At 39.5% G+C, this 27338-nt stretch overlaps 1 protein-coding gene across 9 annotated transcripts in view; it reads right to left on the bottom strand.

Annotated features, from left to right (window-relative positions):
• Positions 1–252: 252 nt before the first annotated feature.
• Positions 253–27338, bottom strand: part of LOC146563764 (CUB and sushi domain-containing protein 3-like) — a 249356-nt gene continuing 222270 nt past the window's right edge. For 4 of the 9 annotated variants that reach the window (XM_085291045.1, XM_085291047.1, XM_085291046.1 and 1 more), the window contains 13 exons: positions 26863–27045; positions 22073–22246; positions 17169–17342; positions 16684–16757; positions 15490–15601; positions 7588–7767; positions 7198–7263; positions 5205–5363; positions 4707–4819; positions 3875–3962; positions 3133–3366; positions 2869–3010; positions 253–2697 (listed from right to left, as the gene is read on the bottom strand). In XM_085291045.1, coding sequence (XP_085147171.1) covers positions 2538–2697; positions 2869–3010; positions 3133–3366; positions 3875–3962; positions 4707–4819; positions 5205–5363; positions 7198–7263; positions 7588–7767; positions 15490–15601; positions 16684–16757; positions 17169–17342; positions 22073–22246; positions 26863–27045 — 1859 coding nt within the window. In that variant the 3' untranslated portion in view covers positions 253–2537. Of the gene's footprint in view, positions 2698–2867; positions 3367–3492; positions 3586–3874; positions 3963–4706; positions 4820–5204; positions 5364–7197; positions 7264–7587; positions 7768–15489; positions 15602–16683; positions 16758–17168; positions 17343–22072; positions 22247–26862; positions 27046–27338 lie in introns of those variants that run through there. The other 5 variants (XM_085291051.1, XM_085291052.1, XM_085291053.1 and 2 more) reach the window with 4 other exon arrangements.

Genomic DNA, 27338 nt, shown 5'->3' with positions numbered 1-27338 from the left:
TGGCATTGTTTTAATACACAAACCTGAATGCTCCAGTCCAACAAATTACCAAAGTTTGCGCTTTTATAGAGGTGCTCACACTTCCAGGTAACCAATTCATCAAGTGTATTTGACTAGCAACACCTGGCTGTTACTTACCTCCTTACTTCCTATTGAATCAGGAAGTGTGTTTATTAAAACTTTCTTTACAAAGCAAATAAACTGCAGTTTAACAGAACCAAGCAAATCAGAAATAAGAATCATCAACACATGTTCATTATTTTATATTTTATATATAAATTAACGATTTATACATTGCTGATAAAGAAAAAATACAAATTTTTTTGATCTTACATGACATTTACATGTGAAATTTTACACAACATATTCAATAACTTACAAATGCTTTAATTGCATAAAAAATATATCTCTTTACAAAAGTTTTGTTATATGTACATGTTCTTATTCACAGGTTTTTGAACGGGATAACTGTGTGGTACATTTAAAAGCATTCTACTCTACTCCGGAGTCTCTGGGTGTAAGACTGACCGTATACTGTTTTGACCAGATGCATTTATTATTTTTTTTCATCCATAAGAAATGTGAAACTTGCAAAATATAGTACATATCGATAACACAAGACATCTTGCCAAAGAATGCCATCAAGTATCAAAACTGTATAAATGTACAAAATGGAATAGCAATGACAGGAGTCAACGTAGTGGTACAAAGTACTATAGCAGCAATTGCTATACTGGATCACTTTTTGCCAACATGCACAGTTATGAAACTATGAGCTGCTTTTTGATGCCTCGTCACAGATAAACCCTCTGACATCACTCTGCTAAATCATTGCAAACTGTGCAGATAAATTACACCAGTGTGCAGTTTTACTAATACAATATATGTAATGTCTTTCTTAAAAAACACATGCCCATACAGTATTCAAGGCACTGCAATGATGTAGAAATGTGATGACAGTGTCAAATTCTATACTTTTTTAAAATATTTAAAACATAACTGGTCTTGGATGGGAGTTTAAAATGAATGGTGGTTCATGTTTAAGTGTGCAAATTCTTGTGTATACTGTACATTTGTTGGCAGAAGCTGATGGTTTCAAAAAAAAATTGTTTCAGTGTTAATAAAACAGGCCAAGGCCGTGTATTCATCAAGTGTCTTAGAGTAGGAGTATGAATAAAGAATATACTGACTAAGGCACGGTTTCCCAAAAGAATTGTAGAACACACACCGCTCTGAAAATTAGAGATGATGGGGTAGTTGCGCTTATTTTGTTTTTAAGAGTTACTCTAACATAAGGCTGTCAAAATATTGATTAACATAATAAAAGGCTCAGGCTGCCCACTCACATATCAATTTACTGACTTCCAGGCTTAAATGAACTTCTGGGAAACCTGGCCAGTTGTATGTTCTGTGCAGTGTAGTTATTCTTGACCTTGTTTTTTAAGAAAACCTGAACTAATTAGGCAAGCAACTCCTACTTTGAAATTCTTGATATATACAGGCTCAAGGCCGGGGGTTACTTCACTCCAGATTTGGCTCATTTGGGGCACAAAGTTTTTCTGAGAGGCAAAAACCATCAGTGGAAAACCTAGCTACCAGTTTAATAAGTCCCAAAATCACCGATTCACTGACAAGTACAGAACGGTTGGCCTTGTCAAACTGTGCGAACATTTCAGTCAAAAACAAATTCATTGCAAACATCAATAAATACTAATGCTAAATATATCTCTGGTGAAGAAAATGCACTCTGTTGTCGTCAGAAGCCTAAGCCTTGCCAGTGGCACTCGGAAAAGTGTGCTGCACCTCAGTAATTAAATCCCTGGCCATACATTTCCTCAGTAGGAGGTACCACCCAATTAAGAGGTATAATTGACCATATAACTTTGAACAGACTTCAGCATCGACGCTATTCAAAGACAGCCTGTTTCTCTTCTACCACTTCATCTGCGCTTACACACCCCGCTGCTTGGAAAACAGAAAACAGATTAGATTGATCAACTCACAGTTGAGAGGCTCCTCACCTCCATGACAGAAAAATAATTCTCATCAGGATGATGTAAGACTAAGACGAAAGCAAACAAAACAGCGTAGATCGGGGCTGTTTTGTTTTTTTGTTTAGTTTTTTCTTTTTCTTTTTTGTTGTAACAGAAAACATTAAATTTTTCATTTGGTATTACGAAATAACCCCTCTATATTTATACTACAGAGTATAAAATACTCTATTTTATCTATATGCCGCAGGCTCTTTTATTTATAAAGCCAACACTCACAGAGTGCAAAAAAACACTTCTCTTCACCAGACTAGGGGAAAATCTGAATAGGTGCGGTACCTACTCGTCCTCACTCTTTCATCTTTTACTTTGTGTATACGATCGATCGCAACCACCTTAAAGTGTTGCTGAAAGTGTGCTTTATGTTTCTGAGCAATTCGGTGACTTTAGAAACTGGGAAATATATAAATATGTCTATATATAGTCACGTGAAACAAACCCGGAGAGGTCGTTTTCTCCGGTCCTTTTTCTGATACTCAATAGACATCAAACCATGGTGCAGATGGTGTTGAGATTGGGGTCAAAGCGGACAACTTTCCCCTCAGCAGCTTTCGTGTTCGTGTTATACATGGGATTCTCAAAAGTGGCCTGTCCATTGTTGTTCTCGTGGACAGAGCATCCTGTGTACTGCGCTTTATCTGTTTTCCTGGGGAGAAAAAAAAAAAAGGATGGAAGGGTGCATATTAGTTAGACATAGTAAGCCAATTATCTACCATCCTTCCAATCATATAAACACTCTACATTATTTCACATGTGGGAACCAAAGAGATGTCCACTACGGCAGCTAGTGTGGCAGAAACCAGGGTCCACTACGTACCGCTGCTTGTAGAGATAGAAACCGAGGCCTGCAAAGATGAGAGCAAAGAAAGGCACGAGGATGGCGACAGCGACAGAACTGCTGTTGGTGGAGCCGTTGGTTTCAGGGTCGGTGAGCGTAACGTTCTCTCTCACGCTCAAACCTGCGACATGGCAAACGCAACATTTAACCAGAGGAAATGAAAAACAGAGACTGTATGCAGGATATGCATTGGGAAAAAAAATGCAAAGAACAAAATAGAGAGACAAAAAACCAGAATGATACATATCTGTTGGTGGTAATGACGACGATGATGAAAATCATAAAGCTGGAGTTGGAGACACAGCAGCCAGATGATATCCATAATGATCATACTGATGATGATCACTGTGACTGCTATAATCTCCTGGAGACCATCATATGATGATGGCAGCGTTAATGTAGAGCACAAACAAGTGAAGGGCAATGATGGTGGAGTGGATAATCTGCTGCTCGCTGTATGGTTGAGGTAAGAGGTGGCTGAAAGCAGGTACGAGGAGTAAGGCACTTTAAGTGTATGAATGCTGCCAGTATAATAGTATAACAGCCATATTATTCATATAGTATCTCAGGTAGTAGTTGAGTTTTTTTTAAATAATACTTTACATGAATGCCTTTAAAAGTGTCTTTGGTGCATGTGTGCTGGAGTTAAGTGTCCTTCTCCAACCTCTTCAGCTCAGATATCGAGACAAATTTAGCCTGTCACGAAGGAAAGTGACAAGCAACAACCCCCCGCTAAGGTTTAAATACCTGGGACTGAATTAGACTCTTGATTTTGAGGTGAAACATTTTCAAAAAACTTAAACAAGCTCTTAAGACTACCATGACCTGGATGACTGAGAACCTACACAGATATTCCACAGTAAAGTTTGAAAATTCATGCAAATTAATCATACACAACATGTTATTAAAAATGGAAAATGATTAGATGGATGTGTGACAGATGGCAATGAGGATTACTGTATTGGAAGGGGAAAAAAATGCATACCAAGTCGCTGTAGCCCAAACTGTCCGTAGTCTTTACTCTGTATGAAGCCTTGGAACACATAGCTACCGCCCTCAGGCTCAGCTGAAACCTGGCAGAAATGCATAACGGAGGTCTTGAAAAACAGTGCTTTGTTTCATCTGCATAAATAAAATCTGTGACACATCTGTTCTACGCATCATCAAAAACCTCTGCTATACCGTATTTAGCACGACAGCCGACAGATTCTGTCGTGCTACATTCAAAAATAACACCCTTGTTTCTCCGAAACTCTTCTGCAGAAGCTGTGAGCTATGCTATCAATAGCTCGGCGGTGTGCAGTTGCCTGTCAGTGGCTGTTATTAAGTGGACCTTGAAGTTTATTTTAGAAAAAGAACTTCAAATTTAACAACCAAAATGATTCTGCAGTTGTTCCGGGTCCCTTAGATCTCAGATGTACGTCTGAGCTTATTCAGCAAATTGTCAGTGTAGGTGCAGCGAAATGGTTTGTACACCGCGCCTGATGCATCTGAGGTTGAGCCAGTGTAAACATGCACCAGCGGGAACACACAGTAAGCCGAGAAATTACTATTCTGCTTGTGAGGACATTCTTTTTTCATATGTTATGATTTTTTTCTCTTGGCGCTCTTAAGTAGGATCACAGCAAACAATAAGGACACAGCGGTTTCATTAAGTCCAGGGGAGGCTTATTTTTGGCTTCCAACTAGTTATAGCCCATTTCTCTCGTCATTCTATCTGTCTGACAGACTTAATAAAATAAATTACAGCTGCAGCGCCTGCTTTTTGTTCTCCAAAGATTACTTCCCGTGTGATTCAAATTCCTGTTTACACTCACAAATCCGTCCATTGCCCAGGTCTCATCAGTAATCCTGCTCAAGGAGCTGTGGGCCACTGCTCTCATCTGGTACAGCAGGAGCATTAGCCGTGCCTCCTGGCGTTTGTAGACTCCTACAAGGTAAGGACAAGAAGAGAAATGATGCGAGTAAAGAGATGAGGCAATGAGTGTGGCAGAATGATAAAAGCAGAGAGAAGCGAGCGGGGAAAATGAAGAAAAGCCGGAGAAGAAAAGAAGAGGTGAGAAAAGAAGAAACAGCTGGGGGAGGAGGGGAGGAGACGAGTGACTCTTGAGTGGGCAGTTAGTCAGTCACTCGCTGCAGACTTATACATCCGTCTTTAGCGCCAATAGTTAATTTCCACTCTCATGCATGAGATCATTTGGTGATTGACTGATTGACATGAGGCATCCTCAAAATAAATGGAAGTGACACACAGATTTGTTGAGGGGCGGTTAGGGGGGAGGATGTAGAAGACAGATGATTTATTGATGACTCACCAGAGAGCAGAAACTCCATGCTACTGTCTCTTAAAGTTACATTGACTTTTCCCGTTGTGGCATTAAAGCTGGCGACTGTTAAAGTCATTGGCTGCTTTTGGCCCTTGTAATCATATGAACCCTTCCAGATGAAATCAGGTGCAAAGACGTCATCGGGAACTGTGGGAAAATGAAACCTCGCTAAGTAATGTCAAAACATTTTGTCATTAAAAAAAATTACATCAAATTAACTCCTGGGGAACTACTGGTTCAAACACGTATATTTTAAACATCAAGTCAACATCATGGTTGTAATTCAAGCCGACTCCAACGCTGCAAAAGGGTAATTAGAAACGGCGTGGAATCAACATAACAGACAGCTGATAACAATCTCGTCATTCAATTTGAATATCAAGTTCCTTATATGCTTTGACAATCTCAGCCAGTGATAATTAAATACAATTTTAAAGCAATAACTGTAGGCTTGCTCTGTGAAATCGGCAGAAACTTTTAATATTATGCAGTGGAAAAACTTCTTCTAGCCTGCAAGAACGCAGAAAGGTGACGCTTTGTAGTTAATAGCAGGAAAAACCATTAATCTTGGTCTGAATAATAACCTAGTAATTACTGAAGAAGTGGGACTTGGTAGCTTGGGTCAATGGTGGTCACTTAATTTGTGTAAAGATGAGAATTGAAAATGCTAAAAAATAAAACAGAAACCTCTTTTTTGTGTTTTGCACAGACCCCTGGACAGATTTTCTTCTGTGTTTAAATGTCTTAATGCACTCTACTTATTTTTTAAAATTTCAATTTAGGCTTCCTGAGTAAATATGAACAGCTTACCTAGCCAAAGTATTTAGTATTGATAACACAAGCCTTGATGATACAGCCTTGATATGTGCAGGCTTTACTGACAACATTTGAAGCAGCCTCTTTAGTTTTACAGTGATATGTTGGTATATGCTACGTGCTTATATCTAACATGGACACAGTGATGGTGCCTACAATACAGATACCATGTTAACAATCTTACATTATGTTAGCATATCAGAATCTGCTGAATAACAGTTCAAGTACAGTTGAAGCTGACAGAAAAACATAATAGTAAAGAGCTTTAGTGCTCAGTAAGAATAGAAAAGTACTAAATAAGTACCAGTCCATTTGGCAAGGATGAAGGCTGTCCTAAAGGTCTGGAAAGAACCTGGCAGTAAAAATACAGATTTCATTCCGGGAGGAAGCTTCATGTTGGAAAGCTTCATGTTTGAACCACATATGCATCACCAATTAATTACAATTTCTATTAGCATATTCTAAACGAACACATTTAAAATTTTTTCTTTAATGCATTACAGTGCTCTTCGATGCTCAAGGCAAATTCAGAGACTTTAGTATATTTTCATCATAATTACAGCATAAATTTACATGCATGTATTGTGGTACAGTTTTACAAGTAATTACCATGCTGCACCATTTTCTATTACAGATGAAACGCGTCGTACGTATATTATGCGAATATCGCTCCCTATTATGACCTGTTAATTTTGCCTGGAACAAATTGGATTTAAATCTTGTTTTGCAGTAATTATTTGCTCTAAATGACTCTGAAAGAGGCATATATTGAAATGGAAAAAGGAAACCTGCTGTATTTGTAATATAGCCACGGACAAATATGCACCACGCTCTACACCAATAATTTTCATCATTTTAATAATTCTCCTCTACGGCGGAACCTATAACCTGCAATACTACGCTACAACACTAGGTTTTGTGCAAGAGGCAATACATAATTATTATTTATGTGATCTGATGAAGATAAACATTGCTCACACTATGCAGAGTGCATACAATGAAAAGGGCGAGCGTTGGTTGTACGGAGATGATTTTTTCCTGCTGTTTAAGAAACAAAATGTTTCTGTGCAGCAGTTAATGCCGAGCCTATCAAACGGCAGATGCAGTACAGGATTGTCGACTTCTGCATGTATTAAATGGAAAGCTCGTACAGTTCAATACTCACCGTTTATTTTAGGGCTTGGTGTTCCCAGTATATGTTTGACAGTTTTCTCATGCGATTTGGAACCGGCTGAAAAGAACATAAATATATCTGTCACAAAGATATTGTGATACGCAGCAGGGTCTAACAGCTGGAGGATGTTTCCAAAACAAATAGCACTCAGCTGTAACATACTGCCTGCATTGTACTTTTCCCTCTTTTGCTAAAACCTGTGGTGGCTATGCTCTAACGCTAACATTGATGAAACTTTGAGAAACTTGCTGGCAGTTATACGATAGGCTCACAGAACGCACCTCGTTATCGTTTTGGATGATTTATCTTTAACTCCAACTCTTTCCCTTCTTACCACTTTTTCAATCATTTGCCCGCCGCAGACCTTTGCCAGCCACGTACCTCTGCACACGGGCACCTTGCCAGTCCAGCTGCCGTCGGAGCGGCAGACACGGTGCTCTGAACCTCCGGAGAGGAAATAACCTGGCTGACAGGTGTACACCAGGGTGTAGCCGTACGAAGGCAGGTCTAGACCCATGACGTCAGCGTTGGCTGGGCTCCGCGGCTGCTTGCAGGAGTGAGCTGGATATCAAGCAGAGGAGCAATGTGTTAGTACACACACATTCACATCACAATCCCAGACATGCATACAAATAGAGTCGTGCACCACACACACACACACACACACACACACACACACACACACACACACACACACACACACCTCAGAAAGATGTACAGATAGAGAAAAGATAATTAAGCTCTCACTAGGGGGAGGAAGAAGAAGATACAGGGGGTGGGTGGGGGTAAAAAGGGAAGTACGCATATCTTACAATTTAATTGAGTGCAGGCAGCTATTAGGAAGCATGCTGATACTTTAATATGTTTATGTTTCTGTTCTAATATGAATACAATCTTGTGGGTTAGGATATGCACTGCTTAACTTTACACTGAATTTTCCTCCAACGTGAGCGGGAGCCAAATTATATCCAAACCTTAACTGTGTCAGCTACCGGTCACAGATTGCAAGCAATAAGGAATGCCTGCGTTTAAATGCTATAGCAGTGCAACACAAGGTCTAGGTGAACTCATTGTAATTCAGCTAGCAGCTGAAAACCCCCCAAAACATTTGGAGGTGTTTGTGTATATCTTGAAATAATCGAAAATGTTCAAGGGCAGGACCGAGCTGGTCTAAGCTCACTGGTGTCCTTGTGGGAAAGAAAATTGCTGAAGCAAACGTTGTTTTAAACCTTGTGAGAGCGTACAGCATGAGAGCGTGCATGTACGGTGCAGCCTGGGCTGACTACACTGAGGAAAAAAGTGTGAGAGCTCCATGACAACGAATGACCAACCACTAAATAGTTTGTCATGTTTTATTTGGAAAGAATAAAATTCAGAAAGTGAAATCTCCCATCCACAAAAGTGTTGAAATGTGTTTTGTCTCCTGTCTTCTGTTTCCAAAAAGTAAAACAAAGCAGGGAGAAATTTAGGATAGCATTTAGACGAATAACAAACTGGGGGCAAACACTGTTATTGTCGTGTTGCCAAAACACCAGTGTCTTATTTAGTCTGAATTAAATATCTGAATACACTGATTACACTTAGCTTAAATTTTCACTTCAACAGTCTCTCCCTACAAAACAAAAGTTTATGCAAATCACCCTACAAACCAAAAAAAAACTGAGCATTCAGCCTCTGAGGCATCGACCATAATGTGAAAACAGCGAAATAATTTTGCAGTTTGTGAGTGAAAAAATATGTTGCCAGCTGTCAAATGGGAGACAGCTGCAAGTGAGTCACAGTACCAAATCAGTTCTTCATGGCGTCTTAATGACATTAGTGGCAATAGGGTGTGGAAGGGATGCCAGGATGAAACCCAGTTTGGGCTTTATGAAAGACGAGCAGACTGCTGGAAATTCCTCTTTCTGGATATTACTGCTGCTGGTGTTTGAGAAATGTTCAAGTAGTATTATATATGTGGGTGAGTGTGCATGTCTGCAAGCACAGTGTCCATTTTCTAGGAAGTTAAAGAGGCCCGTGAAGGTAAAGGTTGTGTTGAAATTTAGCAGAAAGCTCATCTAATGCATCATATACTTATAACTGGATGTAACAATTTAGCATGCATTAGAAAAAACTGTTTAAATCAACCGCGTGTGCCACACAGAACTTTTTTAATGAGGTGGTTTTTATTTACACAGTGCAAAAAAAAAGAGAAAGAAAAACCAAAACTACCTCTTTCAACGGGTTGTAGATATTAAAGCTAGAAACATAAAGCTATATTCCCTCCCTACTGCCTGAGGACAAGTCTAAGTAACTCCTTTAAAATGACTGTCAGCATATGTCCAGTGTGGTGCACAGTTTGTAGACCATGAATACTAAAGGCACTTACAAGGCCTGTGAATTGTACCAAACACATATCATGTTCCTCATCAGATTCAGCTGACAGTTTATTTACACTTCAAACGGCACAGTGGGCTTTACTTCTGAGATTACAAGGAGCCTCAAAGAACAGTTTTTGTGTCACACAACAACATGCAATGTTCTTCATTCAACGCTGCTATCTCTTAGCTATGGGGCTAGGGATACAGACTGAGAGGCAGAGGTAGATAGAGGCAGACACAGAGAGACAACCATGCTGATGGATTTCTGTAAGGGACAAGAAGGTCAGCCAGCTTTAGTAACAGCAGGCCACGGTCGATAGCATAAAGTTAACTTTTAATCTGTTACAATGTTTTCTTTTCTTGTAACACACAACTTTATTTATTACAAGCAATCTCATTAATCTGTAGACATACATACAGGTCTTTCAGTTTTTCGATTTATTCAAGTTTTTTATATATTAGAGAATGAATAATAATATTGTTATATAACAATATAATCTGATAGAGATAACAAGAGTAAGAGCCAGGAATATTAAATTCTGACTTGCGTCCATTGCATCACTTGCATTAAATGTGTTGATAATCCCTCCAAGTTTTTGCTTTTGCCAGCTGTATAAGATTGGTTGGCTTCACTTTTAAATCCATTAAGTGGCTTCACAGTAACAGAGGACCATTTAATCATAGAGAAAGGTATTTTAGAGGATTTATGACTGTGTTTTGACCGAAGGTCACAACAGAGTGTTGGATCCACACAAAAGCACTCACACTGAAATACATATACATAACCACTAGGGGTGGGGGAAAAAATCGATACTGTGTAGTATCGTGATATTTTGTTTGCTAATAATGTATCGATACAGGGACAGCAGAAATCGATATTTTGTTACAAAAAAAGTTTTTGTGCTCTGACTTCAGAGCACGTTGATCAGCTCCTTTTTCTGAGCAAGAACCCTGACGTTCCTTCACTGTCCAAATGTGTTTAACTTTTTTTTGGCAGCAATAAACATGACAGTTTACTTATTTTAATTTAAGACATGTTTTATTTTAATTAAGTTTAAAACTTTTTTATTAAATGTAAAATTATATTTTGTTTTAATTTACTTTCAAATTCTTCAGTTGCTGAAGGGGCTGCATGGTTTTCATAAATTGCATAGTTCAGAATAGCTATAATTGTACCAGATGGTTGCATTCAGTTAAGTTGGACTAGACTGTAATACAAACCATTCAGTTTGTCAACAATAAAACTGACTGAAATGAGAGAAAGACTGAGTGCGAGACTTTGATATTAGATAAAATGAATACTGATAAAGTTTACCTTTATGTACAGAATCTGAATATCGCAGATATTTAAAAAAAAATCGCAATAATATCGTATCGTGCATTAAGTATTGTGATAATATCGTATCGTGGGATGTATGGTGATTCCCACCTCTAATAACCACTGTTTATCCACAATGTTTTTTTGGGCCAGACACCCCACTGGGCCTGTGTAACCATCTCCAGGCATGAACGCATAAAAAATTACTTGGCTGTCATTAATTTACTGGACAATGATTTGCAGTTTTATTAAACCAAAATCTTTTTTTTGTATCTCCCATTCATAGCAACCACATGCACTATTTAATGACACATGCTATTGCAAAAAACATTCAGGCTGCTCAGTCCTAATGCTAGGAGTTACAATTATGAACCAACACAAGCAAGTTTAACTAACAGCACAGCACACAAGTTATTGTTCAGGTCCCTCCTGAATACATCATTTACCTCTGGGCTAATGACAACAGCAGAAGCTAATTGGAATCTAGTTAACAAACCTGAGGTTCAATCAATGAAGCTTGATTGGAGGTGTGGGTTAGAGCTACTGTGACTTATAAAAAACACATCTCGAGTTTTCTATTCACAAGAAGCCTGCGCCAGTGTGAACTGTGCCATAGTAAAAAGAGATTCTACTTGCACAAAAAAATTTATATGCATGACCTTCAGATTTAGAGAAGTCTTTCAATAAAAAATATTAGGAAAACAGTGTGGCATGAATGCATGATATCTGATGGATGTGATGCTGCCTGCCAGTTAATAAGCTAATGTGCCACAAAGTTTTATGGCAAGCTAACCTACTGACGATTAGAGTATTTAAATGACCAATGTTAATGTAGCATTAGGCTAAGAATGTTTCTCAGTCATTTATTTTGAGGGTCTTTCCTTAAACTGTAGGGTAAAAGATAGCGGTGACTGCCAAACATAAATTCTGTATTCTAAGACTGTGTTTTCAATTCCAGCTAACAATGACAAGAGGAGGTCAGGGGTAAAATCAATACATTTTTCAAGCCACTACAGGTGATGGAACAAGGCCAGAGAGCAGCTCCTGAAAAGTTGCAACCACAGTAGGCACACCCTGCAATGAAACTGCACCTGCTGAACAGCCCAAGTCAAGAAAATAAAGCAAAAACCTTAAAACATTGTTTTTTTTAATATATTATTTTATGCCCATTCAAGTAATTGTGGCTGGTGGGATGTTCTGTTGGTACACAATATTCAAAAAGGTTGCTCGCAGCTTCTTGAGGACTAATCAGTGCAGTAATGTGCACGGCGGGAATATTCAGGAAGCAAATCAAATCAATATCCAGTAGGCATAAACATGGCTTATATTTTATTTTTCACTCTTTCAGTATAAAAATATAAACTGTCTTTAGAGAAATGTAGAGATTTACTAAAGTTTAAGACTAGGTTGAGGCATTAACATTTCTTGTTTTGTCAGGTATGGTGGAAGTCATTAATCCATTATTAATCAATTAAGGCTGAAACCTTAATTACCATATTTAAAAACAAAGCAGGTAAACACGAATTTTAATGAGTTATGTAGCATAAATTTGCCTAACAATTGACTGAATCGTGTCCTCGGCTTCTGCTGTCCGTCTCGTGGCAGATAAAAGATGACGAAGAGCTTTAAATTAAGCACGGATATAAATTAAGAATATATTGTTACGCATTAGGCTTCCTCAGAAAATAATGAAGAGAACTAGTGTTTAACAAAGTGAAAGGGACTTCAAATTAATCTTCTCGTCTAGTGATTTGTTTTCTATTTTATTTTCGTGTTATAATATTTTCCTTTAGATTAGATTAGATTAGATTAGATTAGATAGAACTTTATTAATCCCTCGGGTGGGTTCCTCTGGGAAATTCGATTTCCAAAAAAGCACAGCACCGACAGAAGTTACAGAGTTACAGAATATTATATAAATATATATATATATATATATATATATATATATAACACACACACACACATATATATATATATATAAATACAGAGACAATATAAATAAAATATACGAAGGGGATAAATAGAATAAATAGGAATAAAAATAAAAATACAAGTGAATTGCACATTTCAAGTATTGAGTCTATTGCACCGTTGACTATTTACAAAAGTATTGCACAAAAGGTATTGCACAGTGAGGTGCAGAGGCACTACAGCTTAGTTGTTCCCCCCTCCTTTGTCCTCCTGTTTCCCCTCCCTCTCCCCTCCAGGGAGGAGTTAAACAGTCTGATGGCGTGTGGGACAAAGGAGTTTTTAAGTCTGTTAGTTCTTGTCTTGGGGAGAAGCAACCTGTCACTGAACAGACTCTTCTGGTTGTTAGCAGCAGAGTCATCTCGACTTTTTTGAAGACTCACAAAGCGGTGCAATACAGACTATATGTGTTTCACTCTGTAGCAATCATTTAACTGCATAAAGATATTAATCCTCACCAAACACAGCTGCTCCCACACCTCCGGCAATACGATGTCAGTCTTTTAGTTAAAAATCACATTTTTACATATGAGTTTTATAATTTATAATAATATTGATTTAAATCTGCTCTGACTGCTGCTCTATTTTTGGGTATCCATCACAATGCTCGCAATAAATGCCATTAAGGAGTCAGGGGAGGTGCAACATCCTGAATTATTCTATAGCGAGCAGGATGACAGGGTCAGCAGTTTGAAGATAGAGGTGGAGCAGGAAGGGCTGAGGAGCTGTCAAGTGTAGACAGGTATGTTTTTTGTAGTCTTTTCTGCTTTCAGCTGAAGTTTTGAGAACAATCTTAATTTGAAAAAGAATCTCTGCACAACAACTGACTTTATATACAGTACTGCGTAAATGTCTCTTCTTTATATTTTGACAGGTTCATAATGGGAAATACGTGCAGGTATTTATTGAATATGCATATGCAAACATGTGCAAACATACATGAAAATACAGTATATAAAGCAACACCAGAGTTTGTACAGTTCTAACGAGCCTGAAAGTCAATATTTGGTACCACATTTATTCTTCAACACAGCCTGAACTCTTACGCAGCATTGGTGTCATTTCTTCAAGCAGTCTTCAGGAATATTTCTTCCTGAAGGACATTCAAAGCTCTCCTTTTGATGTTGGCTGCCTTTTGTTCTGTCAAAATGATCCCACACTGCTTCAATATTGTTGAGGTCCGGGCTCTGGGGAGGCCAATTCATGACTGGTAGTTTTCCAGTGTGTGTTTTTCTATCTAGGGAAGCTTTTGCTGCATTGACAGTATGTTTGGGGTCTTGCTAAAAAATGAAGCTGTTATCAATCGGACTCTTTCCAGACGATATTACACGATGAAAATCTGACCGTACTTTTCCACGTTCATATTTCCAGCAATTTTGACAAGATTCTGAACACAACTGGCTGAAATTCATCTCCAAACCACGACAGAACCTCCACTGTGTTTTATGTGCACTTTTGCACCTCTCTCCTGACCTGTCCCGTGCATATTGATGACAATTTGAATCAATTCGAATCAAAACTTTATAATATGAATCGATCACTCCATGAGACCTGATTTTCAGTCCGGTGTGCCTTTAGGAATTAGGTGCCTTTTTCCATGCTTGAATTATTCACCAGTCAGTGTAAAGTAGCATTATAAAATCCTCTAAAACTGGTCAGGTACAAGTACTGGACTGATAATGAGTTGACCTGAACCTAGAAAGACCTCTAAAGTGTGAGATTTTATTTTTAATAAAACATATAAAACATCAAATTTCAATTAAATCATCATGCTCTGAATATAATGAACCTTTAACATGAAATTTTAATTTAGTACAGTGGCATCAAGTTTCTATTGAAACAGCTTCTGTCAGGTTTACCTGATTTGTTTTTAGCTGAGTGTATGAACAAAAACACAGCAGGCACATATTCAAGGTTTCACTATTCGTCTTAAACTCCTTCTTCTCCCACTACAGCAGATGCACAGACACACAGGGCTGCAAGGAAGGCAGAGGACGCGGGGCAGGTATTACAATGCCTCAGCTTGCTTCCTCAGCGTAAATGTCTCTGGGATTTGAACGGATGCCGTATATTTTTGTAGTTATGAAATCAAGATTACGAAATATCATCTGAAGCACATTATCATCACACAGCTGAAGTGTTTACATTGTGGGTGCTTAATAAAATGGAGTTTATTATAAGAAATGTTCCAGTAAAAAAACCCACTGTAGCTGAAAGGGTTTTACTAGGATACTGGACTACATCACATTTTAGAAAACCACTTATCTTGGCAAAGTGAATGGGCTAAACTACACGGCCATAGTTTGGTGTCGGTCGACTTTTCGGGGAGTTTAAACAGAAGGACAGTGATCACAGTGTTCAGTACAGTCTCAGGATGATGGCAGGTTGATTGAGGGGCAAGCTGCAATCTACTGGGAGGCCAGAGGTTATGGCAGGATTGAGCGAATGTGAAAAGTTGCTGAGGGGAGGTATCGACAGTGCGAGGATGGGTGCTACGGGTGTTGAGGAAAAGCAAAAACAGAGCGTCTGGAGCAGTCGGCAATGCGGATAAGCAGCGACAAGATGCCAGAAGGAGTAGTGAAAAACAACGAGTGATGTTAAGATATAGTTAGAGCATAAGGAACAAGCACTTACAGATGCAGGCTGGCTGGGTGCCAGTCCAGGTGAGATCTGGCAAACAGAGCCTTGTGGTGGAGCCCTGCAGTATGTGTCCCTGCTGGCACTGGAAGTCGACTCTGCTGCCCACCTGGCCACCAACAGACCGCACACAAAGTGAAAAAAGGCAATACAATGATGCAAATGCCAATAGGCTCCTAGCATCAAACTAAAGAGCCTGGAAAAAACACAGTGCACACCAAAGTTTTTTTTCACTTTTTTAATGATTATCTGTAGCGTGTAGAGGCAGATGGAGGCTATTCCCAGAGGCGATGGCCCATGTTTGTGTTTGCAACTGATGCACAGACATTAAAGAGTGAGGAAGATGACTTTCTGGTTAAAATATTCAACTGCTTTCTGTTCTGCTAATAAATGACTTTTATTTCCTGCTACCATCCCAGTCGACTCTTTAAAGACATCATCAACAGTGAATTTTCTCATTCGGTAGTCTCAGGATATTGGTAAAAATGTTCAGTAATGCAGAAAAATGCAAGACTACAGCCATTACAAGCACTTATCTAAATAAGCTCCCAATGCTTTCATATGGGATAAATTACATATCACACATTCAGCTGAATGTCGTGGAGAAATTGCACTTGTAAGTGACACTCTAAAAGCAATAGGGAGGGCAAAAATAAAGCGAAACACACAGACTGAAAGCATCTCATCTCACTGAGCACAGATCAATGGTCATACCACCAGTTACTTATTTATTTTTTTAAGATGCATTTTTTTCCTCCCTCACATCTCCCCACGGACATTCCAGGGGGTTGAAAAATCCAGTTGGTTTAAGGGGAATTATATGCACGCACTTCTCTGCTACATCCTTGCACCCACATAACATCATCCAAAGGAATACATGATAACTGTACCTACAAAAATCCACTGGATATTGCACATTTAGAAGAAAACGAAGGGTGATTAACACATCAGAGTTACAGTGAGTGCTACTTTGATTGGGTGCTTTGTGTTCACAGCTGTATACCTGTTAGATATAGTGGAAAATGTGGAAATTCTAATATTTCAAACACCTTTATACCATAAATTCTTAAACAAAACACACACACACACACACACACACACACACACACACACACACACAATCACCCCAGAATTAAAGTGCCTACAGCCATTTTTATGAAATGCATTCATTGCAATCTTTGCTCGGTTCACCTTAAAGCCTGTTGAGTAATTCATGAAGCCATGCTCAGGTGTCCCCGGGTTTTCACACGTGGTTCTCGTGGGCTCTGGAAAAATTAGAATGTGACAGTGAAAAAAAAAGATTTCTCTCTGGAGTTTCATTACTGATGTGGCGCAGTAACATGACTGGAAATAAAATGCATTTCTTGGTTTTCAATTTTCTTTAAATTACAAAAAAGCACTTTATTTTATGCATTTTCAAATATTTCCTTAGCAGCTAACATCAGATGAAAATAAAGAGGCACATAAATGATTTTTATACTTTGATTTAGTTTTACACCAGATGGCAACCTGATTCTCATTCACCTTCAGCCCTTTTGTTCTTTATGTTTTTGTGCATTTGTTTGCTGTAATATAATTAGGAATGAAAAATGTAATTACAGTGGAAAACTCCAAAACTGTTTTCAAACACTGAGATTTTCTGTGTTTAGGTGAATCAGCGAGTTTTGTTTCCTCACCTATACATCGGGGCTGAGATCCGCTCCAGGTCCCGTCTTCCTGGCACATGCGATTTGTTGACCCGACCAGCACGTAGGGGGCACTGCAGCTAAACGTGACCTCTGACTTGAAGATGAAACTGCGTCCTTCTCGCCTTCCTTTGGGAGGCGTCCCAGGATCACCGCAGAACTTGGCTGCAGAGGAGGAAACGTGTAATATTGCTGATACCGCTCCTGATCAACAACAGCAGCACAGATGTTTCTGTAACCATACAGGACGTATCCAGGTGCAGTGTGAAGGATATATTCTGTTCGTGTGATTACAAATGCAGAAAATGATCTAGCTCCTTTTTAAAATTCAAACATCTGTCTCTTTTCTGCTGCATAACACAAAAGGAAGACTGCATGCAGAGAGTCAACTGAAAGCATTGTTCAGCTGAGTCTTCAGTATTATATTCACAACTAATAAGCTATGGGGGCTTCTTCTGTACCCACACATGATCAGACCACAGGAGCCAACACTGGTTTTGATTGCTGCTTTGCTGTTTTTGATAGGCTTTTTATTACATCCTCTTTATTCACGTTCCCGCCTGTAAAAATGAATGTCTCTCTATATGATCCGCAAATTCTTCAAGGACTGAATTAATCAAATTGCATTGACATTATGCTTGTTGCACAAAGTCTTTTGCCCATTTTTTATTGCGTGTGGGCAGATGCATTGACGTCCTTGTCTCTGGATGAATTACTCTGTCTCTTTTTTTTATTATTTTTTGTTTCCAACACTCAACCTTGCTGGTGAGGGCTAATGGTGGGTATGTGCATATTCATTTTGACAGCAAAGAGGGAGTGAGAGGGGGGCGACGGCTCTCAATTTGAGATCAAAATAATTAGCAAGTGAATATTAATTTCTCTGACAGGGCCTTGAGGTTAACACAACTACAGCCATCTGCTGCTGTTGCTCTCCAGGCCCCTTGTATGATATCATTTTTTTTTTTAAATGAGACTGAAGCCACAACCTCAGCAGATGATTCCCAATGGATTGCCACTGTGGCTCCCTCAATTTATTGCTTATAGACATCTAATCAAACTGACTGGAGTGATTTAGGCTGAATGGTTGTGATGTCCAGAGACAGTCTGCTAGTTTATTTTTCTGTCTTTTCTTTATTTAATGTTTGCACCTAGCAAGCCACTATAACCAAGTGGATCAGTGAAAGATACTTGTTGGATGTGGAGGATCCAGAAATGCTCAGTGCGTGAGAGTGCAGAGGTGAGAGTCACCGTCTTCAGTCACGCAGCCAGAGCACTGTGGGATCAAGTCTGTAATAAGGCAGGCACTGCTTCTCCAGACCTGACATGTGCTGCTACATGGAGGCCTGGAGACAGATAAGTTCTTGTTTGCTCTTTTCCCTAAAAAAAAAAAAAAAAAGCCAACAGGGTTTTCTCACTTCCAATATCTGACACAATAGATATCGAGTAAAAGAAGTGATTAGAATCCAGCCCATCCAGGGATGTCTGACTAAAGCCATTACTGGAAATACTGTTAGCTGAGGAAAAAAATCCTTGGATTTAGGGATGGATCTTCTCCTGGAAAATGTGTTTCCCTATCCTTTAGACCCCCAGTGAAAATGATGCATTGCAAGCTTCTGCCCCCTTGTTTGCAGCGGTTTACCCATTTTTGATATGACAGCAAGCAAAGATGCAAATTCGGTTCCAGATCTGAAAAATGATTCTTGTCATTTCAAAAAAGGCATCGTAAGACTGTATGCAGATGGCACTTTGGAGGGTTGACAATACAGGCCAACCAGGTGACATGCACATCAGTCATGAGCTTTAGGCTGCGGGGAAATAATGTACTGTTTTATGGATATATAAAAGAAATGGCCCCAGGCCAAACCAAGCTCAGCATATTTAATGCGCCTGTGTGTTCCTGTGTATGTATATGTGTGTTGATGGAAGACTGAGAGAGACTAGTCAAAGTTTTTCCCGCTCTTTCCACAGCCACACTCTTTCCTTGATGAATTATCAATGCTTTAAGGTAATCATTATGCAGAGGCCACATTCAAAGTTGCATCCCTGCAGACGCATGAACTAGCATTCTCAAGCATTGAATTTAGGAGATTCATATGTGTTGTTATAGAAAGCAGGGCCATGCATCTTAATCCTGTCTGGCTAAAGAAAGTTCAACTATTAAGAAAAGACTTGCTTTGCTGATTCATTGCACCTCCTGGAGTTTTGCTGAACTGTATTTCAAGAGAAAGTGCTGAGTTGAAGTTGATAAATTGCAGTTATATTTTTTTTTAAACAGACAGCAGTGCAGCCATGCTGTATGTATACTAAACTGCTAGGCAGTATATTTAAAATGATTTCATACCATACAAAATATAACAAACTTATCAGGTCTGATTTGCAGCAAATCTGTATGATGTAGCTAAAAGGAATTTGATGATTCGTCCCGCTGACTTTATGATTCTGTTGGGAAATCTCCTCAGTAAAGATGGTAACTTAAGAAAATATTTAAGATTATCTTTATAGTTGCAGCTAATGCACAGATACAAAAATACTGCAGGCATATGGGCATTCACAGCTTGCCTGTGAAAATGGAGAGCGTCCCAGTAATAATGGCCAGTACCATAAACAAACTTTGACCACAGAAGAATTTACCTCTAATGACTTCTCAACTGATAATAACCACCAGCGCAGACTGCTGTAGATAGTGCATTGTTGTCACTTTAAAGCACAGATAATAGCCTTTTCTACACCAAACATGATCAGCATTTTTTCCCCTTTGTCTTCCCGTTTTAATGACTCGTTTATTTTCCTTGGTAAACCTCAGTGATTTATCATATACATGTTCCTACCGCGAGTAATGTAGCAGGAGAGCCAAGTTCTCCACAGAAGTTGGTTATTGGTCACACTCGGTGATATTTATAGTGCATTCCTCTCAATTTGTGTCAATTTAGCACAATCACTAAAGCATGAATTCTGCGTTGTGAGTGATAGGGCTATTAAATATAATTACCAATTCAAAAACAATTCTCTGCCCAGATACACTTAACAGTATCATGGAACATAAAGGTTACTCACTCACGTTGCTGCGGGAGGTTGTTTTGGGGTAGCTGATGTGGAAAAATGATTATAGTGTGCTGAGGGATGACTCCGCTCACCATAATTGGAGTAGACAACTTCCAGACATTAATCAGGTGGAACCTTATCCATTTTACGAACAGGCGACATGTTTTACTCTTAGCAGGCAAACAAAGATACAAGCGTACCTCAATACAACATGCATTTGGTTACTCAGCTTTGCTAGAGCACTATCAGGGCATGGCGCACAAATATGGTCGTTTTCAGTTAAGCAGGGTATAAATCAGAAAGCAGCGCGCATACTGACTTACAGTAAATGACTGCTATGTGGCCACTGAGTACAGCAAATGGCTACAAGCGGTACTATGCTTCTAGTAGCGTGGCCACAAACACGAGCAGTCTGTCAGCTGCATTTCAGAAGCTAAGTACCCAAATGGGCCCGCGTTCGCCTGACTGAAGATGGCCACAAGCAATGAACTCTGTCATCAGCATCAATTACAAGAGAGCACAGCAGCAAATGCACTATTTTCAAATGGGCTCAGGGGGGTTTATAGGTTCAGTCTGTTGTGATCCAACATGTGATAATGAAATACTACAAACATCCCAATTTTCCTCTAATTCAAAACCTTGCCAAAGTAACTGTATACACAATAAAACGCTATACCTAATAGAAAGTCGAGTATCTGACGGCAGAGATTTCTTGCACACGAGGGCTGCAATATTTAATTTGTAGGATGCAAAATTCAGCACTTCACTCAGCACGAAAAGGACTGCCTATATTCAGCAGTTAAAGTGGCGATACTTCAAACAAAACAGCGGCACTTGAAGGGTTTGAGCAGGATTATTTTTAGTGGCTTTTGTTTTATTCTACTTAGTCCTGACTGATATTCAGAGAGAAGCAAATGCATGCAAGTACTCTAGCCTTCTTGATATTTCATTTCTGTCTGACTGATACAATGCAGGAATGATTCAGATGACAGCGAGACACTCTTGAGCAGTCATGCATCCCAGAGGTTATTATTATGCTTGCAAAGATGATTCAGAGAAAGGTCTTAATGTAGTAAGACGCACCCGACACGTCACTTGTGGCTGTGCTCGGATCATCATCATCTTCATCGTTAATATTGTAGCTTTGTTACTTAGGCTAGAGGTCAATTCACTTTTCATTTAATCAAAATCCAAATAAGAGCTTCGTTTTCACGTGCTAATGATGAAATATTTATTTACGTCTTCAGAAACGGGCAGGATCTAACGTCCAACTCCTCTTTGCATTTTTCCAGCCTTCATTTAAGAAATACGTTTTTTTTTAAATTTACTTTAAGTGGTTTAAGGGTTAAGTATGATTGAATGCTTACAAAAAAGACCCTGATGTTGTAACTTAGGAGATCAGATATAATCTCTGTTCTGCATCTCTGCCAGACTGTCTCATTTCATTTGTATGATCCTTAAGCAAAATTCCTTGACTTTCATTAACTTGAAGTAACCTTTTAAAGCAGCAAAAGTGGTGTATACGGGATTTTGCCTTGGAGGGCACAACTTAAAACTAATGTAATGCATGTGAGAAACAAAATTATATGCAGGTATAGAGCTGTCTGGAAACTCAAATACATGTAACAAAAGGATGCAAGACTTATTTTAAGAGTCAAAAATCATAAGCCTGATAATGGTTAAAAACGGGCAAAAACAGTCCAATTAAGCTCACTGTTGGAATCACCGAGTTTCTGACAGTCTCAGAAATGTCATCTGGTTTATTTCAGTCTAAACATAGAGAGACTTCCTGTACATTACAATCATCCTGAAGGCACTGTGGGCATGAATGAACGTAGGAAACGATGACTCACGCAAGCACTGAGGCAAGTCTCCGCTCCATGTCCCGTTCCCTGTGCAGGTTAGCACAGCAGGAAAAGACAGCTCATAGCCGGGTAAACAGGTGTAACTCACGCTGGTTCCCCACTCCAGGACTGAGCCCTCAAGGAGGCCGTTGGGGATGGATGGGGGTGTAGGACAGGTGACCACTGTAGGGATAGAGTGGATACGCAGGTCACAGACGCATCAGAGTATATTCAAAGCACAAATCAGAACGAATTAAGTTTGAGTGCAATGCTTAAAAGAGGGCAAGACTCAAATTTCAAATCTCAGCAAAATCGTCAGAACTAAAAAATAGGAAATAGTTCACCTTCCCATTCTGACACTCTCTGATTTTAAGGGGGAGAATCGATGATTAGTGTGTACCGCCACCCTCTGTAATAGTTGAGGGTCTAAAGCAAATTTGAAGTATTTAGAGTTATAGATAGAATATAGTCTTTGATAGTTTACTGGAATCATCTATGGTTCACTCTCTGACATAGTCTGAATATTTGCTGGAAGAAGGTATTTTGCAAACGAAGACTCTCAGCTAAAATATAACTTACAACAAGAAAATGTTGTGACTTGAAAATATTGGGTTTAGTAGCCTTGGATGCTAGCAGGAGAGGTCAAACGAAACCTTGAGGAAAGATTGTTTTTCTTCTGCCTTACAGCAAAGGTGAGCTACATTCAGCAACCAAAATGGCTGCTGAATGTAACTCAAGGAGAACACACAAACAACTACTGTGATTAATCTGTATTTACAAGAATATGGCTACACATGTACTGAATCTTAAATTTCAAATTGAAATGTTGCTAAATATTAATTGCACTGAGGTTAAGATGGCGTAAGATGGATGTAAACACACAGTAAACACAGTAATACACTCACTTTTCATCCAAGAAATATAAGCTTTTATCATCCTATTCATATACTGATGGTTAAAATGTTTCCTAGAGACCTTTATTTAAAAAAACAAACAAAAAAAAAACTAAAAACCAAGTCAGGTTAAAACTGGTCAATGCAGTGACCAAAACCCCATTACACCAAAAGCATCAAATTAAAAGCAGCAGAGGTGGCACTAATTCACCATTCTGCATAGTGTGGATTACAGCTGAAAATGAGGTCTTTAGCTCAGAGAAATAGTCTGTGTTTTGACTGTGAGCGATTTCTGTTTGGAGAATACAGAATAATTTCTGTGCAAAATGAGGGGGGCATCTTGCGTCTGTGTAAGCCGTAAACTTTCAGCTCAACAAATGTAATAAATGAATGCATAATAAAGCTCAGAGTTTGTTCTGACACACTTGGAGATGAACCCGTGGGGACGCAGATGGGATATGGGTTTTAGAGATGTGAATAAATTAGTGCTGTTGCTTTATACCACTGCTATCCTCCCTCAGCACCCATCATTACCCCCAAGTCTTTTTCTCCCCATCTGCAAACTGAAGTCGAGCCTTATCCGAATCTTTCAACTGTGGCAAGTTCAATTGATTCGTTTATATTTAAAATACATGCGTGCTTGTTACATATGGCTCCCTGACAGAGAAGCCTTTAATTCTCTTCATCTTATTTTCACAATTCAAAAATCAAAAAGTTGTGACAATTATCCAAGTTATGACATGAGAGTGACGCGGGGATAGAAGGCAGGCACATGACGGACAACTTCCTTGCCTCGTTAGCGCAGCTTTTCATTCTCTGCACAACAAATTACAGTAAATGTGGAGCAAGCCACTGTGGGATATTCACACATCCTCTCAAAGGTGGAACTGTCTTTTTGTTCTCAGTTGGCAGCAGATCCAAAATGATTTCCATATGGACATTTTGCAGCAGCATATACAGTATATATGAAGTGTGCTATAATCAGAACAGTATTTAGGCCACGGTGAATAGAGAATAAAAATAAGAGCAAAAAACCTTCTCGTGCTCCAATCTGTTTTTTAATGTTTTGTTTGTTAACGTAATTTTGTTTCTCAAGGAGAAACAGGTTCACTTAAAATTGTTTCCCTTTGAAGTTAATGAATCAGTAAAGAGTGCCTTCAGTTTGGGATTTCCAAGTTGTTGCTCTGGGAAAAAAGGGGCACTTCATTCTGAATTATCTCACTAAAATGCGTAGCTGGAGGCTGTAAAGTAAAAAGCAGGTTTGCGTGTGTATTTCAGTGATCTTACGGTATATCTGTGTAAAAGACACGAAAGGGGGGGGGGGGGTTATAGAAAATGTATGAGTGCACGTGTGCAAGTAGGCAATTTACACAGATTAGAAGAGTAGGTCTTCTAATCCTGTAAGCACTGCATCTGAAATTACTTGCTTTAAAAAAAGCAGAGAGTGTCCCCATTTTCGTAAGTAGTTCTAAGCAGCATTAGTGCCTCTTAGCTGAACATGCCAAACCCGGGATTCAAACTGAATCCTTGCCGGGCAAGGCTTAGGATGCGTCATCACACACAAACGCTGTGGCTAAAACTGATGCTCATACACTAAGTGCAAATTTATGCCCAGGCTTGGCACATGCAAAACCTCTTTGTCTCAATTTTTCTCCTCTTGGCTTTCCTCTCACTTTTTTCCCCTCGTCCCCCTCCCTTTCTTAGAATACTAACTCAGTTTCCTGTGGCACAATCATCCAAAATCTATGACAAGGTGACAGATGTCAGGTGTGAGAACTTTAAAACAGCTCACCTTGAGTGAACTGCAAGCACCTTCAACTTAAACCCAATCGTGAAAAATGAACAACAAAAAACCAAAAACAAAACAAAAAAAACTTGTGCAAAAATAGGCATTGTTTTTAGTTTCACATGAAAGAAAAGAAAACAGATATTTTTCCAGTCCTTTTCTGAGATGTCCCACTGCGTAGGCTGTCAGGGAGAGTGATGATAAAAAAACGTATGATTACCAGTGTGCTTTTCTATTGCTTGCCCTAGATAGTCTTAGAAAGAGACCAAAGGACAGGAAGAACACGGCATAAAACGTCTGTACTCCTTCTTTATACCCCATCCACACCGAGGAATGGAAAATTAATGTTGAGCACCCACTTAGTAATCAAAGTCCTCTCTCTCTTGCCTTTCTTTTATTCATTTATCCCATGAGAGAAATAAGTGCTATCGGAAAAGCGAAGGCAGTTGAGAGACAGAGGCAGGAGAACCTTGTGGCTCACTGACTAATGCATACAGGTCAGTGGGAGCTGACAGCATTCAGGCAGTGGCAGCGCTGGGAGAAAACGTGAGTGTGCAATCATCTGTGTCTACGTATGCATGAGAGAGACACTTCTGTAATTGAATGCCCCCGTGTGATTGTATTCAGGCACAGCGGTGTGTGAGCGAGTGTGATGAGGAGGCCTAAGCTCTGGGGTTTTGCTCCTTTCCACGCCACCCCCATTAAGCGTAGCCGGATCGAGGACCGAGAGGCTGAGCGGTTGCGGTAGCTGTCAAGGATTAGCGCTCAGAGGTTAGCAATGTCACACACTTTTAATATACACACATGAGGGTTATACACTTGCACATATACACCCATTGCCCTCTGTCTTCTTTTCTCTCCCAGTTTAAACAGCTGTGGGACCATCAATTCAACCAACAGCTTCACCGTACAATACCCCAGAACACGGCACGTTAATATTGAATAGCACTAATAAAATATTACAATTACTGTCAGACTGAATTTTGTAATTTTTTAATCTTCAAGACAAGGTTGAGAAGATTAGTAGGGCAAGAAGTAGCCTGGCTTAAACAGCTACTTATGAGCTTAACTATCTTTGGATCCCCCCCCAAAAAGTCTTATATATGGGTTACAAGTAGAAACACAAAAAACAAACTCAAAGGAGGTTTGAACCTCTCACAACCTGCCTATTTCATTTCATTTGTCCTTTCGTCTACCTCAAGAGGCCTGCTTCACTGTAACTGAGACAGCAGCCTGGGAACAGTTCCTTAGCAACAATGAGCCCCTATTAGCCTTGTGGGCTCTTCCCCTTCCTGGTGTACTCTTGAGCTGTTCGCTGCACAAGTTAATCTTCCCTGCAATACTTACTTTTGAGTGTCAAGCGCAGAAATGCTAATCTATGCCTCCACTCAGGCGTCATAAATCACGGAGTGATGTATCGCTGATGGGCGTACAACAGCTAAGTCCTCTTCCTGGATTTTCCAACTTTGATGTTAATCATAGAGTAGAATGGGCACAAACTTCAGGGAGAGGACTCCAGTGATTAACTGTTGGGGTACAATTAGAGGTATCCTTGTGGTGATGGAGAGGACTTATTAGCCATCCATCACCAGGTGTCAGAGAACTTTTAGCATCGGCTCTTTGCATTCACAGGTGCAACTCTAGACTGGGGGATGAAATCATCATAGATGGAGATATATAGTTTTTTTTTAATCCAGCTGAGAATGTGGCCATAGACAGTGAAGCATAAAAAGTAGCAAGATTTTTGCATTAAATGGGTGATATTTTGAGAAACACATTAAAAATGGCTTTATTTCTATGTGTGGATGTGTACGTTTCAAATATATGCACCTTATTATGCAAATAGGTTTATGTCTTTCAGTGTCATTGCCATTTGCATTATCAGTGCGCTTAAGTGAGGAGTATATGGCAGTATCTGACTACACAGGAAGCCTGTGTCACCTTTCTTGCTAATCTCATTAGATCTCTGGATGTAAGCATACACTTTAGATTGTGCGTGACAGTGTGCTGGCATGCCAAGGTTGTTACAACGCTGTCTGATGGTTATCAAGGTTGAACGTCCACCGCAGCAAGTCTTTGATACAGTGTAGGAGAAATGCGTATCTGTGGGAGGTACTTGCCTTGACATGCTGGCATGGTTCCACTCCACGTCCCATTGCTGGTGCAGGTCCTGGTGAAAGAGTTGTCCCCTCCCACCATCATATACCCCAGTTGACACATGAACGTCACATTCTGGCCCACTGTGGTGTCGTCGCCAAACCTGAGTCCATTTGCTGGGATACCGGGATCGCCACAGGTGATCACTGCCATTGGTAGTAAAAAATAAGCGCTGCATCAGAAATCATCCTTAATGGTGTGGAGTGAACTTCAACATGAAACATAAAGCAACATTTCTATTTTTAGTCTTCCTTTGTATCATTAATCATTAGTTCTTTTCCTAATCTTGCATTTATTTGTGCCACTGCGACATCACTGTGTACTTCATCATGGTTAGGATTATTCTTTTCAGGTTTAATAATGATACAGCGGTCATACTAATATTTTATCAAATGACTGAAATATCTGTGACATTTACAGCTGTGCATGATGATCATTG

This window comes from Mchenga conophoros, linkage group LG11, assembly GCF_057382185.1.
Source record: "Mchenga conophoros isolate Kocher_MC1m ecotype Shallow Benthic linkage group LG11, M_conophoros_male_GT1.1, whole genome shotgun sequence".
NCBI lineage: Eukaryota > Metazoa > Chordata > Actinopteri > Cichliformes > Cichlidae > Mchenga > Mchenga conophoros.
This window is presented reverse-complemented; position numbering and strand designations above follow the sequence as displayed.